This window comes from Belonocnema kinseyi, chromosome 5 (genome assembly GCF_010883055.1).
Source record: "Belonocnema kinseyi isolate 2016_QV_RU_SX_M_011 chromosome 5, B_treatae_v1, whole genome shotgun sequence".
Lineage (NCBI taxonomy): Eukaryota > Metazoa > Arthropoda > Insecta > Hymenoptera > Cynipidae > Belonocnema > Belonocnema kinseyi.
In genome coordinates, this window is record NC_046661.1 from 92812847 (window position 1) to 92832163 (window position 19317).

Genomic DNA, 19317 nt, shown 5'->3' on the forward strand with positions numbered 1-19317 from the left:
AAATTTTCATTCTGGAAAATTATTGTAGGAAAATATTTTTTTTAATTTTCACAAAAGATTCTGGAAGATTTTAAGAAATCTTTCTCAAATTTGCATGATAATTTTCAATCTTTTTAATACTTCTAAATATCTCTTAAAATTACTCACATTTCTTCTACAAATAATCATTCGTAAATTATACATAAAAATTTAAAAATTGCACTTACAAATTAAGTATTTTTCAAATACAATTAAAATTTTAAAGTTCAAAGTTTAAAGGGTCTTCGAAATTGTAACGATTCCAGGTTTTCTATGTCAAACAATTCAGTTAAAGATTCTTTACTTTTAAATATTTGGTTTCAATTTACATGTCTTAAATAAAAATTCAAATATTGCTAAATATTCAATCATTAATCTTTTTTTTTTAATTAAAAATTTTAAATTGAATGGGTTAAAAATGAAATATTTTAGATTGAATCAATATTTACAATTTAATAAAATCCTGTAATTAAGAATATATTATTATGAAGTTATTTTGAAGTTGAAAATATTTTATAAACTTTCAGTCACACGTTCACATTTGTTTAATGACTAAGACTTTCAAATTGAAACCGTTTAAGTTTTAACGCTAAAATCGGAAAATTCTTAAATTTTGAACTGATTTAAAATCGTTTTTGTTCACTTTTTATTACTTAAAGTACAGATAAATTAAAAAACATGTATTGGCTTATTAAATAAAAATGTTTTTATTCCAAATTTTCAACATCAAAGGCTTTTAGCTTAAAATAAAAATTTTTAATGGAAAATTTTTAACATAAAAAAATTTTGAATTACGCATTGTAAACTAAATGATAGCATAATTGAAAAACACAACAATTCCACTAATTATTTAAAAACTATTTAAATCGAACTTGGACTGATTTTTCTTCTACAAATTTGTAAAATTCCCGGTAAAAAAAAATAAATTCAGTCATTTTCCGATTTTTCCGTGTCATAAAATTCCCGATCATTTCCCGGTTCAGCGGCCATCCTGTTCATTTTATCAGTGAAAAATCACAACGCTACAATAGAACATTTTTCAAAGTTACTCGTTTTTTCAAATTCAACAACAATTTAATTACTTTTTTTAAATTGAATAATTTTTTCAAAATAATTGAATTTTTTAAAGGACAGTTTATTTATTTTTTTAATCAAAAGGAAACTCATTTTCAGCAAAAAAAAAAGATGAATTTCCAACTAAAAAGATCAATTTCTAGTTAAAAGTCAACAAAACAGTTGAATTTTCAACTAACACTATAAATCTACATCCAAGAAAATGAATTTTTAACACAGTAGGTCAAATTTTAACTAAAAAGACAAAATTTTCAAAAATGATGAATCTGGGAATATTTATTTTCAATCAAAACAATGAATCTTCAGATTAAAAAAAAAAGAATTTTGAACAAATTAGTTCAGCTTTCAACATTCAAGTTAAATGTTGTAATCAAAAAGACTAATTTAAACAAAAATTAAGATTTTTTAATCAAGAAAGGACAAAAATTCATCCCTAAAATATGAATTGTTAACAAAAAGGTTGCATTTTCAAAATAAAACAGGAAATTTCAACTAAACAGTTTCATTTCGACCAAAAAACAAGTAATTTTCAACCAAAAAGATTAATTTGCTACTGATAAAAACTCATTTTAAACTCAAAGAAAACAAAAAAAATATATTTTTTGAATGGGAAAAAAATTAAAGCAACAAACAAAAAATAAATCTGGAACAAAGCGTTTCCACTTTAGTAGCCAAAAAAGAGGAAACTTAATCCCAAATGATATATTTTTTTAAATCAAAAAGACTACTTTTCATTTAAAAAATATTATATTTCACCAAAAACGAGAAAAGTTACATTTTCCAAGTAACAAATTGATCTTAAAAAAAAAGATCACAACAGTTAAAATTTTAACCCAAAAACAGGAAATTTCAACCATAGTATTTTTCTCAACAAAAAAAAAACTAATTTTAAACAGAAAAAGATCAATTTAAAAAAACAACAAAAAACTGGAAAAGCTACATTTTCAGGTAAAAGATTAATTTTTAATTTAAAAAATATATATCAACCAAATATCTAAATTTTTCAACCAAGGAGGCAAAATTTCGAAAAAAAAAATTATGAACAAAGTGGTTCCTTTTTTACCCAAGTAATTGAACTTAGAATTTGAAAAAATAAATTTTCAATCAAAAAGAAAAATGGAAGTTACATTTTCAGTTACAAAAATATCTTAACAAAACAAAAGAAAGAAAAAAATGCATCCCTAAGACATGAATTTTTAACAAAAAAGTGGCACTTTAAATAAAACCAAACGGATATTTCAACAAAACAGTTGAATTTTAACCAAAAAGAAGAAATTTCAAACAAAAAGATTAGCTTTCTACTAATAAAGACAAATTTCAATCTAAAATAGAACAATTTCCAATTAAAATCGAAAAAGTTACATTTTCAGGTAAAAAAGTAAGTTTGAATAAAAAAAATTCAACAAAATGGATACATTTATAGCCAAAGAAATAAACCTTCAAACAACAAATAAATATTGAACAAAGTGGTTCTACTTTTACCCAAGTAATTAAATTTTCAATTTAAAAAAAAAATCAATTTTCCAACAACACTTGAATAAATACATTTTCTTTGAGAAAAATTAATATTTGAACCTACCTTTTAATGCAGAAGATAATTTTTCTAATCAAAAGACGAATTTTCAAAAAATAAAGATTTTTTAGCCAAGAAATAAAAACAAATTAATCGATTTTAAACTTTCAAGCCAGAAGACGATTTTTCTGTAAAACAATTGCATTTTTAAACCGAAAATAAAAAATTTCAACCAAACAGTTGCGTTATAACCCAAAAAGAATAAATTTCTACCAAGAAATATTTAAATTTTCAACCAAAGGGGCGAACTTTAAAAAAAAATTAATAAAAAAATTATGAACAAAGTAGTTTCACTTTTACCCAAAAAATTGAATTTGAAAAAAATCAATTTTCAACCCAAACAAATTAAAGTTACATTTCCAGTTCGAAAAATTAATATTTTAACCAAACAAAGTAAGTTTTCAGCAAAAATAATGAATCGTCAACTGGGATAATTAAATTTTGGATTAAAAAAAAAAGTTACAAGAAAAAAAAAACAAAGAATTTTTAATTAAAATTAAACTAACAAAATAGTTCAATTTTGAACCAAATGGTTGAATTCTCAAACAAAAAAGATGAATTCTCGACGAACAAATTTAATAGTAGATATTAAAAAAAAAAAAACTGCTGAATTTACAACCAAATAATAAAATGTGTAACTAAAAATATAATCGCCAAGAGGGAGCAATTGAAAAAAGGAAATAAAAATACAAGGAAAATAAATTACTAACAAGGATAATATATCAGAATGGCCGCAAACTTCCATTTTCAAAATTCCATCATTTTTCCTTGTCCAATTTTTTATTTTCCCTAACTTCGCAGCACAACAAAAATTTCAAATAGTTTACGATAACTCAGTCAAATTTCAACCAAATAAATATATATTGACAATAAAAAATTATTATATTTAAAAAAAACGTAATTAATTTTTGTTAAATTTGAAAACAAAATCTGGAATTTTTCAGTTTTAAAAAGAACAATTTATTGTTGAAAAGGCGTGTATTTTTGCTTTTAAAAAACAAAAAATTATAAATAAAATAAAAAAGTTAGAGACTTATGAATTATTATATACATTCACTTTCCAAAAGGCACTTCAGCAGTATTTTTTTCGTTCAGCAGGGAACGAATTAACTATTTTTTTCCTCAAGGGAACAAAAATTCGAGGACCATGAGCAAAATCCCAGAATTTCAAGGACGCTAGACACCCTATTTTAGTATATTAATTACAGAAATATATATATATTTTTTTTACCTTTTGATGCTAGAGTTGTAATGAGGATGCCAACAGTCGCTCGAATCAAAGGCGAAGGGTCTCCCACGGCCGATAAACATTCTTGCTTAATGAAATTCGTTACATCGGGATGGAATTTGTGGTAATGGGCCTTCACGTTGTTTTTTAATATTAAACCACTGAGGGATCTTGTCGGTTCATCTTTTGAAATAAAAAACATTTTTACAGGCTCAGATCATTGTAAAAAAACGTAAAAAAGTCGAGGTGGAAATAGTTTTCTAATTTTGTTTCAATTTCCATCAAGTATTTTTACTTTATATTTATTAATTTCTAAACCAAGGTTATCACTTTTCACTCATGACAAATATCAATAATTGTACAAACATTCGTTCAGCACAATTTTATATTTCTTAACGTTTTGGAACAAATGCTTGAATTTTTCACTTAAAAATACAAATTTCCAACAAAAAATGGAAGTTAAACTTTTCGTTGAAAAAAATCATTTTGAACAAAAAAATAGATTTTCAGGAATATATTTTAATTTTTAACCTACGTGATGAATTTTCAACTAAAAAACTATGAATCTTCAACTAGAATAAATTAATTTTAAACAAAAAAATAATAGTTAAAAAATAACCTTCCACAAAAAAAGTAACTTGAAAAAAAATAGTTACATTTTTAAATAAAACAATTATAATTTTCAGCTAAAATTGTAAATCTTCAACGAGAATAGTTGAATTTTTGATCAACTGATGAAATTTCATAAAAAAGGTAAATAATTAAATTTGTTGTCAACAAATGAATGTTCAACCAAAGGGATTAGATTTTATCTAAAATTATGGAATATTCAACAGGAATAATAGTAACATTTTTAATTTAAAAAACAAAATAATTTTCAACCAAATAAGAAAACAAATTGTTAACAAAATAGTTACATTTACGGCAAAAAATTCGTTTTCAACAAGAGAAAAAAAAGTTTTTCAATCAAATATCTCAAAATGGTCAAAGCAGGAAATTAATTTTTAATGAAAATGGTGAATTTTCAACCATAGAAATTAATTTTGAACAAAAGAGTTTAACTTTCAACGAAGTAATTTTATTTCCAACCTAAAAAATGAATTTCCACCAAAATGATAAAATATTAAAACAGCAATATTTGAACTTTTAACCCAAAAGAAGAATGTTTAAACAATAAGAATAACTTGCAATTAAAAAGATAATTTACTACTAAAAATTAGATTTTTAACAAAATATGTGTATTTTGAACGAAGTAGTTGAATTTTAAATTGAAAAAGAGAAATTTTCATCCAAATTGTTGAATTTGCAACAACAACAAATTTTCATCCAAACTGATGAATTTTTCATTAATTAAATGATGAACCTTCAATTGAAATGGTTGAATTTTATACTAAAAATATGAATTTTCAACTATAAAAAAGGCGAATTTTTCACAAAGTACATTCATTTTCAAAAAATAAATACAGATTCAATAATATATTAGAATTAGATTATGGAATATTCACCTGGAATAACTGTTTCATCTGCAGTATAAAAAATATATAATTTTTAATAAAAAAAAGAAACAAATTTTCAACATAATAGTTAAATTTTCGTCAAAAAAATTTATTTTCATTCACAGGAAACACAATTTTTCAATAAAATAGTTCCTATTTCAAACAAAACAAAAAAAGAATTTTTAATTAAAATGATGAACCTTCAACAACAAAAAAATGGATTTTTAAAAAAAGAGTTTAACTTTCAGCCTTGATATTTTTTAATAATTAAAAAATAGAACAATAAAACTAAAAAAAATTCTATTTGAAACAATAAGAACTGAGTTGCAAATGAAAGCACACAATGTGGAAATTGTAAATTAAATGCTGTTGAACTCCCAAATTAAAATTTTTAAACTTTTTTAAATTGTAGAGTTCAAAAATTCAGATAGTTTCAAAAATATAAATCCATGATATTTTCCATGCTCTAAATTGAAGAATCAATTAATAAATTAAAACAATATCAAAATTATATCATTTTAAGCAAAGAAACATAAAAAATTGAACGGTTACATTTTTTTTATAAACTGAAAAAAATTCTTAAATTAAAAGTTAAATTATTTTTATTTTAATCATTTAAAAATCATTAAAATTTTAGAATTTCTTTTCGAACTTCTAAACATCTTTAAAAATTATTTGAATTTTTCCTAAATTTTCTTGAAAAATGTTGCCAAATTAAAGAATTTTCTTCAAATCTTCCAAATTCATTTTCCATAGTTTTGTAAATGTTTCAAAATATTTTTTAAATAGCCTCTTAAAATTAATTTTTAAAAAATCATTTTTAATTATCTTATGAAATGTTTCTTTTTTTTTAATTATTCTGAAGCCTTTTACATTTTTTACAAAGCTTCTAAATATTTTGTTCTAAATCTGTCAAAAAGTATATTTTGTTTAAAATTCGGTAATGGGCTATTTTCAAAAAAATTTTTATTCCAATAACCGGGGTTTTTCGGTACACGTTGACATCAAAATTCCACAAATTGACTAACAAAGTAATTTTTTTTCAAATAGAACAATTTAAATTCTAAAGTTTATTTTTTTTTAATTTTAAATATTTAATTTCCAATTACTGATTTTAAATGGACAGTCAGATGTTTCTAAATATAAAGTAATTTTGCATTTTCTACATTAATTTTTTTTTAATTGCATGGTTTAAAAAACTGGAATATTTTAGACTAAAATTATATTTAAAATATAATAAAAGTCTTCAAATATAATTATATTATTTTGAAATTATGTTAAATTTAAAAAATACAGTTTAATTTTTAAACAATTAATTTATCTTCATAGCTCATCAACTAAAAATTTTTTTAAATCCAAAATCTTCGATTTCAAACGCTTCTAATTTTTAAGTCTGAAAAACTGCATTTTAAAAATCTTTAAATTAAAAGTGTAAGCTCAAAAATTAAAAATTGGTAAAGTAGAAGATTTTCGAATGACGTATTCTAAACTGAATGCTATCATAATTGAAAAAGATATGACAATTTAACTAATTATTTAAAAAATAGTTCCAGTAAAAGTTGGAACGAATTGTTTTCCCTGAAGATTTGAAAAATTTCCGGTAAAAAAATAGATGTCCTGTTCCAAGTCAGGAAAAATGAGAAGTAAACGAATAAAACGTGATAAATCCGTTTTTTGAAAAAAAAAAACTGAGCAATTGTAAATTGCAAAAGGTTTTTCTTATAATAGAAAATAATAAGAATTCAATAATAAATTGTGATTTAATTAGGAAAGTAAGTAAATTCTTGGGGTTTAATTAAATTCTTGGACCTACTTTTACCTAATATTTTCAGTTAAAACATGAAATCAGATGGAATTCAAAATTTCTTAAAGTATACACACAAAAAAGCACTTATTAGTTACACCGCGTTTCAACTAGTTAAAACTAGTTTTAACTGATTTCGGCTACAAACGGTGACATATTAACACAATTAAAAATATGTGGTCTCCAAGCTTTATTTTAGGTTCTTAAAAATTAGACATTTTGAAAACAAAATATACCTAAAATCGTACGAAATGAATTTGACATTATTTAATGTTAAAAACGAGTTATTAGGATTTTCTTAAATATTTTTTTCTGACACTTTAGGTAGCAATTGTAATTTTAATTCTATCTTTATCATGACGTATTATTTTATTCCTATAAAGATTACCTACAATTTTATTCGTGAAAGTTGGATTAAAACTCACATTTTAGAGAAGTAAAATTTAATTGTATTTATAAAAAAAGAAAAAAAAGGGTTAATACATTTTTTGAAGAATAATCAGCTGGATGATTTAAAAAAAAAACACCCACGAATAGAATTTTAGATAATCTTTTTAGGAATATAATAAGCCATCATTAATAAAGATTTAATTCAAATTACAATTTCTATATATAGCGAAAGAAAAAATACAAGTCATTCAACAAAATCTTTAAAATTTCAACCAAAAATTATGTATTTTTTACCCGAAAAAATACATTTTCAAAAAAAAAAAAAAAATTAATGAAAAAAATAATCCACGAAATCGTTTTTTTCGAACAAAAGAAGAATTTCTCAACAAAATAGGTACATTTTCAACCCAAAAAAGGACAAATTTAAAAGGAATGCCAATATTCAACGAAATAGTTCAATTTTCGGTAAAAAAATATGACCTTTTAACAAAGTAGTAAAATTTTTAACAAAATAATTAATTTTGCAACAAAATAGATTTTCTAAACGAAAAATATGGATATTTTAGAAGACACTTGAATTATATACCAATAAAGAGGAATACTTAACCAAAAAAGACGACTTTTTAAGAAAATAGTTTAATTTTCTGCCAATAAAGATAAATTTTCAACCAAATGAAATGAATTCAATAGTTGAATTTTCGACCAAAAAATTTGATATTTCAACAAAATAGTTGAATTTTCAAGACAAAAAGACCAATCTTTTAAAAAATAATTGAATTTCCAACCAAGAAAGATGAAGTTTTAACCAAAAAAGATTAATTTTTAAGAAAACAGTAGGATTTTTGATCTAAAAAGACATCTAAAAAAAAAAATGACTAATCAAGGTGACCGTTTTAATGAAAGAAAAAAATTCCCGGTCATTTCCTGGTTTTTTCCCGATTGGTAAACATTTTTCACGGTCAATGACATTAAAAAATTCGAACTCTAAAGCATTTTTTTATTTGAATTAATGAAAAGTAAACTGCATATTAAAGCGCACACAAAGTGTGATTCTGAGTTTTAAAATTTGTAAATTGAAGTTTTACAATTTCGAAATTGCATTTTTAAAATGTCTAAATACAAGTAATAACATTTTTAAATTGAAGTTTAAAACTTGTTTGATTCGAAAATATTGTATTCAAATGCTCAATAATATAAAATAAACTAATAAAATGGAAAGTACAACAATTTTCAATTCAGCAATTTTAAATTAAATAAATTTAAACTACATAATTTAGAATTTTTCACTTTCATAAATTGTAGAGGTGAAAGATTCACAATCATTCCCCAAAGTTTAAATTAATGTTATCATATTCAATTATCAAATTTGGAGATGAATAAATTTAATTTTTTTTATTTTAAATAATCTCGAAATCTTTAAAAACCTAAAGGTTTGAAATTTTTCCAAATTAAAAATTATTTTTCAAGTTTTATTATAACTGTTGAATATTCTTTGAAATTATTTGAATTTTTCCTAAAATTGTTAGAAAAGCATGCAACATTAGAAAAAATACCTCACAATCATTCAGATACATTTTTGAAATCTGTTTAAATATAGCCTTGAAATAATTTTAAAAATGAAAAATCTTTTTCAATTTTCGTAGAGATTAAAAAAAAAATGTTTTTATTCTTTTCGAGCGTTTCACAATTTTTAAAACGCTTCCAAATTTCCAGATTTTGTTGAAACACACAATTTGCTTAAATTATTTCAAATTTTTAATTAATTTTTAAATAGAAAAAATACAATTGTAATGTTCTAAGTTCAAAAGCTCCTTGAAATTTTAACGATTCAAGGCTTTTCATTTCAAACAATTCAGTTTCAAATTATTTACATTTTTGTAATTTTTCAATTAAACCATTTTCATTTTTAAAGATGAACACTGGAAATTCTTAAATTTTGAACGGATTTAGAATCGTCTTAACAAAACAAATATTCTTCACTTTTTGATACTTTAAAGAGAATTTAATTCATGATCAAATTAAATAAAAATTCAATTAATTATTTTAAAAATTGTGAAAATCGAGCTGGGATAGATTTTTTTAAATTTGTAAGATTATTTTCAAAAATTAAATTTGCGGTCGCCCTGGCAATGTTCAATAAAACAGTTGAATTTTTTACCAAAACGATGGATTATATATCCAAAATGACGAATTTTTGACAAAACAGTTGAATTTCGAGCAAAAACATACGTTTTTTAAAATATACATGAATTTCGAACAAAATCATTAAATTTCCAACAGTATAATTGAATTTTTAAGAAAATAATTATATTTCCAATAAAATAATTTTAAAATAGAGTTAAATTTTCAATCTAAAACATGAATCTTTTAAAATACAGTTGAATTTTCAACCAGGAAAGATAAATTGTCGACTAAAAAAGATGTATTCAGAAATTATTTGAACTTTCGATGGAACAAGATGACTTTGTTATAAAATGTTTGAATTTTCAACTAAGAAAAATGCAACATCAACAAAATAATTAAATTTCCAAGCAAATAGTTGGATTGTCGACAAAAAAAAAGATAAAAGTTTTAACAAAGAAAATTACTTTTTAAGAAAGCACTTATTTTTCTACTGAAGGATGAATTTTTTATCCAAAAAGGCTATCTAAAACGACGAATGTTCAACAAAACAGTCGAATTTCGAGCAAGTAAGACAAATTTTTAACAAGATAGTTGTATTTTCAATAAAATAATTAAATTAAAAAATAAAATGAGTTAAATTTGAAATCTAAAACACGAATCTTTTAGAATACACTTGAATTTTCAACCAAAAAGATAAATTGTCAACTAAAAAAAATGTCTTCAGGAAAATAATTCTATTTTCAATCGAACAAGATGATTTTCTAAGAAAATAGTGGAATTTTCAACAAAAAGAAAGAATTTTTTTACTAAAAGACGAATGGTCAATCCAAAAAGGCTATCTAAGACGACGAATTTTCAACAAAATAGCTTAATTTCCAACAAAATTATTTAATTAAAACCAAAAAAAAATTCAAAGAAGAAAGACGAAGTTTTAACTAAAAAAGATTACTTAAAAAAAAAAAATAGTTGAATTTGCGACCAAAAAAAAGGGTGATTTTTTTACTGAATTACTAAACTAAATATCAAACAAAATAATTAAATTTCCAAGAAAATAGTTGAGTCTTAAAAAAATAAAGATAAAGTTTTAACTAAAAATGATTAAATTTTAAGAAAATATTTGAATTTTTTTATAAAAAAGATGACTTCTGCTAAAAATGAATATTCAATTCAAAAAGGCTATCTAAAACGACAAATTTTCAACAAAACAGTTAAATTTTCAACAAAATAGCTAAATTAAAAAAAATTTAATTTATAAAAAAAATTCAACGAAAAAAGATGAAGTTTTAATTAAAAAAGATTACTTTAAAAAAAAATACATGAATTTTCGACCAAAACAAGGGTGATTTTTTTTACTACATTAAAAAATTAAATATCTAACAAAATTAAATTTCCGAGGAAATATTTAAGGCTTAAAAAAAGAAAGATAAAGTTTTAACTAAAAAAAAGATTACTTTTTAAAAGCATAGTTGAATTTTTACAAAAAAAAGGAACTTTTTTTAATAAATTATCAAATCAAATATCTAACTAAATAATTAAATTTCCGAGAAAATTTTAAAGTCTTCAAAAAAGAAAGATAAGGTTTAACTAAAAAAGATTACCTTTTAAGAAAATAGTTGAATTTTTTATAAAAAATATGAATTTTCTACTAAAATATGAATTTTCAATACAAAAAGACTACCTAAAACGACGAATTGTCAACAAAATAGCTGAATTTCCAAGAAAATTATTTAATTAAAACAAACAAAAAAAATTCAACGAAGAAAGATGAAGTTTTAACTAAAAAAGATAACTTAAAAAAATTAAATTTCCGAGAAAATAGTTGTCTTAAAAAAATAAAGATAAAGTTTTAACTAAAAATGATTAAATTTTAAGAAAATAGTTGAATTTTTTATAAAAAAAGATGACTTTTCTACTAAAAATGCATATTTAATTCAAAAAGTCTATCTAAAACGACGAATTTTCAACAAAACAGTTAAATTTTCAATAGCTAAATTTCAAAAAAAAAATCAAAGAACAAATATGAAGTTTTAACTATAAAAAAACATTACTTTAACAAAAATAGATGAATTTTCGACCAAAAAAGGGTTTTTTTTAACTAAATTAAATATCTAACTACATAATTAAATTTCCGAGGAAATAGTTAAGTCTTAAAAAAAGACAGATAAGGTTTAACTAAAAAATATTACTTTTTAAAAAAATAGTTGAATCTTAAACAAAATGGCTAAATTTCCAACAAAATAATTTAATTCTCAACAAAAAATGCAATGAAGAAAGATGAAGTTTTAACTAAAAAATATAACTTAAAAAAAAAAGTTGAATTTTCGACCAAAAAAAGGCAATTTTTTTAATTAAATTACTAAATTAAATATCTAAATAAAGAATTAAATTTCCGAGAAAATAGTTAAGTCTTTACAGATTTTTTTTACGAAAAGACGAATTGTCAATTCAAAACTACCGATTATCTATACAGAAACGAATGTTTAACAAAACAGTTGAATTTTGAAAAATATATATATAACTTTTTAACAAAATTGTTTAATTTCAAAAAATAACTACATTTTCAAAAAAATAATTGAAGTTTTAAGACAAAAGGATTAATATTTTAGAAGAAAGTTGAATCTTCAACCAAGAAAGATAAATTTTTAACCAAAAGGATGAGTTTTTCAATAAATAGTTAATTTTTTAAACTAAATAATTACATTTTCAAGCAAATAGTAGAATTTTCAACCAAAATTGATAAATTCAGCACAAAAAGTATCTCATTTAATGAAACAAAAACCAAAGAAAAGGCGAAAGAGAGCATTTTAATGGTATTCAAATCTTCCTGTTTTTTAAATTTAACGGACAATGAGATATGGATGCCATCTTGAAAAATATTCATCTTATCAGACATCCACACGCACGAATAAGGTTATGTCTCATATATTCTATATTTTGCTACAAATACTGCGGAATTTATAAATAATTAATAATACTTCAGACTTTTTCATTATCAAATAATTGCTCATTTTTTCTCAAAAAATGACAACGAAAAACCAAAAAAATTACAATTTAATAGAAATGTACTGCAAGACTTTCATTTGTTCCTTTAAAAACTGAAGTTTTCATTTTTTTCCAGTCCTTAAACTCGCGATATAAAAAATCAATAAAATTATATCAATATTTATCACACGTAAAAAGTGATGACCAATCCTTAAATTTCAAGTAAATGTAAAAAATACCTTCGGTTTTCAATTGCGTCAAGACGAATATAAGATAACTGTTGAAGTCTGGAAATTTGTTCAACTCTTCGAGTTTCTATTGCAATATTAATTAAGGAAAACCTTCTCTCAAAACGAATTTCTTCCAAACATTTTTTTAAATATCTGTATGATTATATTGCAAAATCATACATCTTTATCTTTGTATACAAAACATGTTAAAAATATTATCATCTCAGCAAAGTACAGTCCCTGCAATTTTTCCTCGCTCAAAAAAAGATCACTCGCAATTTACAAACCAAAAATTGCAATCCGAAACTAAATTCATGAAAAGAAGTTAAATAATTTGTTAAACCTAAGTCGATCGATTCAAGGAAGTGCACGTGGGCTAGACGTGTACGATCGAAGATTCAAAACCGTTCCAAGTCTCGGAATTTCGTCGTTTCCAAGCAAAAAAAAAAGTAATGCGTGTCCATCGATCGCTCGGATTTGAAGAAACACGGTTGTTTCTTTTTGCCAAAAATGGAGCACACGAAAGAAAATGGGGAAAATTTTGAGGGAAATAAAAAATGGTTTCGAGTTGAGGAAAGAGTCACCCGAGCGAGAAAATTTGTCAATAGAAGCACGCCCTTGGCCCCGCAACGGCCTGACGTACAGTTCGCGCGCGTTATCACTTACACACTTTTTCGAAGGTTTCCAGATGGGAAATTGATGATGAATTAAAAGGATACTTGCTGAACTGCTCGCTGAGTCTCAGTGTTAGGACTTTGAGACTCCCGGAGTAGCGTCAAAATTTGCCTGAGTCCTTCTTCTTGCGGTGTCCACGCCATTTTCATCGTGTTTTTCAACAGCAGCACCGACGAACGCAGCCAGCCTTCTCTGACCTCGCAAACGAACGGAAATCCCCCACAAGTCGTCCTTCTAGCTCGACCCGGGAGCATAACCAGTTACGAATTTAAAGAGGTTTGGAAGTCTCTTTTTGGCGATGAAAATTCAAGCGAGAAGTGTCTCATAACCAAAAAAAAGGATCTGGAGATTTTCGGTGAGAGTTTTCGTTATTTGGGATGATTTTTGTGGTCTTGAAAAATCGAAAATGATGAGATTTGTGAAACAAAACAAGGGAAGGCGTCGGTTAAAAGCAGACGATAACTTCCGGGTGAGCTCGGCGCCATCTGTTTTACTATGTGAGTCAGAAACTTTTGGCGCAGTTCTTAAAATTATTATTTGAAATTGCTTTAAATGATTTATTTTAGTTGAGGGTTTTTTAAATTTAAATGTGAAATTGTACTGATAATTAAAAACTCGGATAACAACAAGAATTAAAAGAATCATTACGAAATTCCGGTTTTCAATCGGTCAATTGTTAATTTTTTCTCGGTAATTTTAAAAGCATTCAAAACATGTAAATAATTTCAAACGTGTTTTAAAAATTTGTAAAGATTTATAAACATTATAAAATATTTTTAGATTGAAATAGGGAATTTTTAATTTAAACTTCATTTTAGATTCCCCTCTCCTAATTAAAATTAAAATTCTTTTTCAAAATTCTCGTTTCAAATAATAATAGTTTATCACGATATATTTACCGTTCGACAGTTTATATTTCTGTAATTTCACCTCCCCCAATTTTACTTAATTTTTGCAAACTAAATTTCTTCGTCAATTTATTTAGGAATTTTCAACCAAAAAATATTTTTGAATCAATAAAGAATAAAACTTTTATCCAAAATGTTGAGATTTCACACAAAAATAAATTATCAACCAAGAAGATTTATTTTTTACTAAAAATTACGAATTCTTAACTAATTACATACATTTTTAACGAGATAGTTGAATTTTCTACCAAAAAGAATTAATTTTCAACAGAATGGAAGTTAAGTTTGCATTTATTAAAATTATTTGATGTAACAACATTACTAAAGCAGTTAAATTTTCAGTTGAAAAAAAATTAAATGAAAAAAATTCAACTTTCAATCAAGGAGTTGAATTTTCAATAAAGTAGTTCAATCTTCAACAAAAAAATTCATTTTTAACCAAAAAGATCAATTTTATACAAAAAAATATCAATTATTCAAAAAATATATTTCAACAAAATTATTGAATTTTTAACCAAGAAGAATAATTTTTAACCAAAAAGGACGAAATTTTAACAAAATAAATTTTTTTTAACCCAATCGTTGAATTTTTAAACGAAAAAACATAAACTTTATACAAAAATGTAAGTTAAGTTTTCATTTAATAAAATTATTTAATATGAAAAAGCGTTCTGAATCAGTTAAATTTTCAGTTAAAACAAATTAATTTTTAAGCAAAAAAGAAATTTAAAAAAATTACTTCAATTTTCCAAAAAAACAAACCAAATTTAACCGAAAAAAGCTTTTTTTTTACTACGAAATGCAAATTCTTCACAAAATACAGAAATTTTTGAAGAGATAATTGAATTTTCTAGAAAAAAAAAGATTTTTCTACCAAAAAGAACGAATAAAAAAAATACGTAAATATTTAACCATATAGTAGTTGAATTTTGAACCAAAAAGATTAATTTTCTATAAAAGAATAAGAATTTTCAAAAAATTACATACATTTACAATTAAATAATTGAATTTTTAAACTAATGAAGATCCATTTTTAACCAAACACGAAATAGATTAAATTTTCATTTAAAAAATTAATTTTCCAAAATAAAACATATTTCCGACTATAGTTGCATTTTCCATAAAAAAGTTAAATTTTCAGCTAAAAAATTATTTTTTAACTAAAAAAGAAAATTAATTTTAAATAAATTAGTTCAACTTACAATCAAGGGGTTGAATTTTTAATGACATCGTTCAAATTTAAATAAAAAAAATGAATTTTTAACCAAAAAGATCAATTTTCTACTAAAAAAGATTAATTCATTGTTTGTTGAATTTTCACAAAATATAAAAATTTTAACCTAATCGTTAAAAAATGTAAAAGAAAGAAGATCAATTTTAAACCAAAAAAGGAATAATTCAGTGTAATAAAATAAAATTATTTGATATAGAAAATGTGTTAAAGCAGTTAAATTTTCAGTTAAAAAATAAATTTCAAACCAAAATGTTAAATTAAAAAAAAATTACTTCATCTTTCGACCAAAAAAATGAATTTTTCACCAAGAAGCTCCTTTTTCTACTACAAAATACAAATTCTTGACAAAATAGATGAGTTTTTGAACAAATAGTTCAATTTTCAACCAAAAAAGTGAACTGTCTACCAAAAAAAAATGAATTTTTAACAAATTATATAAATTTCCAATTAAATAGTTGAATTGTTTGAATAAAAATCAATTTTTAACCAAACATGGAATAGTTAAATTTTCATTCAACAAAATTGATAAATAAGTCAATAAAATATTAAATATTTTATAAAAAAATAATAAAATAAATTAGTTTAACTTTCAATCAAGGAGTTAAATTTGCAACATAGTAGTTCAGTTTTTAATTATAATTATGAATCTTCTAGCAAATACATGAACTTTAAACAATTTAATTCAACTTTAAATCAAGTTTCTGAATTTTTAGAAAGTAGTTCAAATTTCAATAACAAAAAAACAAGAAATTTTCAGTCCAGAAGATTAATTTTCTGCGAAACAGTTAAATTTTCAATTAAAAAAATTAATTTTCAGCAAATAAACGTATTTTTGAGAAAAAGTTGGTTCAATTTTCAACCAGAGATATTTATTCAACTAAAATTATAAATCTTTAAAAAAAAATTAATTAAAAATAAATTAGTTTAACTTTCAATCAACAGGTTTTGCATTTTTAACATAAAAAAATGAATTTTAAACTAACAATTTTAGAGTAATTTTCAAGCAACAGTTTTTTTAAAAACATTTATTTTCTACCAAAATACACGAATCGAAGAAATAAGTTTTTGGATATAATTATGAATCTTTTACTGAAAAAAAAAACATTCTAGTTTAATTTTTGACCGAATAGTTGAAATTTCTACTAAATTGTTAAATTTTCGAGTCAAAAATAATAATTTCCTAAACAAAGCTGAATTCACAACCCGAAATTATGAATTCACTACAACAAAGTTCATTTTCAACCGAAACAGATTTATTTTCAACTAAAAAGTTAGCGTTGTTTTTTTTTAACATTAAATTTCGACAAAAATTGATGAAATTTCCAACTAAAAAATCAATCAAATTGTGGAATTTTCAAGCCAAAGACAAATTTTCAAGAAAATAATCCAATTTTGAACCAAAAAGGAAGACTTTTAAACAAAATTATTGAATATTCATCAATATATTTAAAGTTTGATCGAAATTCCTTGTCCTAAGTTCAAAATTATATTTCTTAACTAAAATTCTATGTCGCAACTTAGAATTATAATTCTTTTCGAAAATTCCCTCGTCCAAGTGACGAAATTTGGAATATTTTTTTATTATTTTTTTTTATTTAGACGCGTTTTTAAAAATAAAATTGCCTGTCTTAAAGTCGAAATTATAATTCTATATTGAAATCTTCCGTCTTTACTTTTAGAATTCTTTTCGAAAATTCACTGTTTCAAGTCAGAATTTCAATTCCTTTGTAAAATTCCTGATTCCAGGTAAGAGTTATCATATTTTTTTACAAATTCTCTGTTCCAAATCAGAATTCGAATCACCAAATCATATTTCTTAATTCCCAATTTTCGTCCGGTAAATTTTTCATTTTTCCGGTCTGGTAATAATTTTTGTTTGTATACATTCTAACTGAAAATTTTAATTCTTTTTTTATAGTTCTATTCGAAAATTTCCTGTTCCAAATCAAAATCATAAGTCTTCTAAAAAATTTCCTCCTCCAAGTCATAATTATAATTATTTTCGAAAATTTCTTAATCCAGATCTAAATTATATATACTTATTTTTTTTTCTCAAAAATCCAATTCAATTCAGAATTACATGTAATTGTTTCGGAAAATTTTCTGTTTCAATTAAAAATAAAAATTTTTCTCTATTTTTATTTATTACTATTAATTTTTTAATTCTATCAATTTCCAAGATTGGGATTAACTAGAAGGCTTAAAAAGTCGCATAAAAGTACAAGGAACCTGCAGAAAATTGCGAAAAAAGTTCACAAAAAGTCGAATAAAATTTTTAAAGATAATTAAGAAAAAGCAGTATCAGATACTGAATGGCTGTAATAAAAACGTCATTTGTTTAGGAATCTAGAGTGTGTAATTCTCATTGTTTTTTAAATAGTCATTGCCTAATCAAAATGAATTTTTAAATTGAAACAATTTTTTCTGAACTGTTAAATTTGTCAACTGGGATTATTTCAAAATGCCAGACATAAAAATATATTGCATTTTCAAAAAAGTAATTGAATGTTCAACCAAAAGACACGAATTTTCAATTCAAAGAAGAATTTTGTATAAAAAACTTGAGTTTTATAGTAAAAAAGTTGAATTGTTTATAAAAAAATTAAGTTTTAAACCCGAAAGATTAATTTTCAATCAACCTGGAAAATTTAACTTTTGAATTTTCAAGCTAAGAGACAAAATTAAAAAAAAAACAGTTTAACTTTCAACCCAACATTTTTTTCAGCCAAGGAAGATAAATTATCAACAAAAAAAAGACTTCTCCACCATGAAAGTTGAATTTTCAAGCCAGGAAGATGAATTTTTCCGAAAGTAGTTGGTTTAAGATCCGGAAAAGTTGAATTTTCATCTAAGAAAGATGAATTTTTAACTAAAAAAAGGTGAATTTTCAAGCTAAAATGAGAATTTTTTAAAGGGAAGACGACTTTTCCAACAGAACAATTTTTAAATGAAAGATATTAAACTTCAATTGAATAGTTGACATTTCAGGTCAAAAAGACAAATTTTTTCAAAAACAGTTGACTTATGAACTTAAAAAGATAAAATTTTTACAAAACAAATATTTACAACCAAATAGTTGAAATTTTAATCATAGAGACGAATATTCAATAAAATAGTTTAATTTTCAAGCAAAAAAAAACGAATGTTTAAAAAGACAGTTGAATTTTGGACAAAAATCAACCAACTGATCGAATTTTCAAATAAAAGTGATTAAATCTCAGCCAAAAACAGTTGAATAAAAAAAAAGTTCGTTTTCAACCAAGAAAGATGAATTTTTAACCACAAAACATGAATTTTCTATAAAAAATACTAATGTTCAACAAAAAAGTTTAATTATTGACGAAATAGTTGAATTTTCAAGAAACAATGATAAATTTTTTAGAAACAGTTGATTTATTAGCGACAAACAGACAGTTTTCAAATAAAAATTTTAAATTTTTAACCAACGATTCAAATTTTCAATCAACAATACGAATTTCACAGAAGGTAAATGAATTTTAAACCAGAAGAGGTAAATTTTAAACCAAAAAAGATTACTATTTAACTGCAAAATATGACTTTTCAATCGTAAAAAAATGACT

At 23.2% G+C, this 19317-nt stretch overlaps 1 protein-coding gene across 1 annotated transcript in view; it reads right to left on the reverse strand.

The window, feature by feature from the left end:
* The window catches only part of LOC117173992 (transportin-2), a 79939-nt gene extending 65960 nt beyond the window's left edge, over positions 1-13979 (reverse strand). Inside the window, exons 1-3 of the mRNA XM_033362682.1 lie at positions 13639-13979; positions 12929-13004; positions 3897-4076 (exon numbers count right to left, since the gene is read on the reverse strand). Coding sequence (XP_033218573.1) covers positions 3897-4076; positions 12929-13004; positions 13639-13848 — 466 coding nt within the window. The 5' untranslated portion in view covers positions 13849-13979. The remainder of the gene's footprint in view (positions 1-3896; positions 4077-12928; positions 13005-13638) is intronic.
* Positions 13980-19317: the final 5338 nt, after the last annotated feature.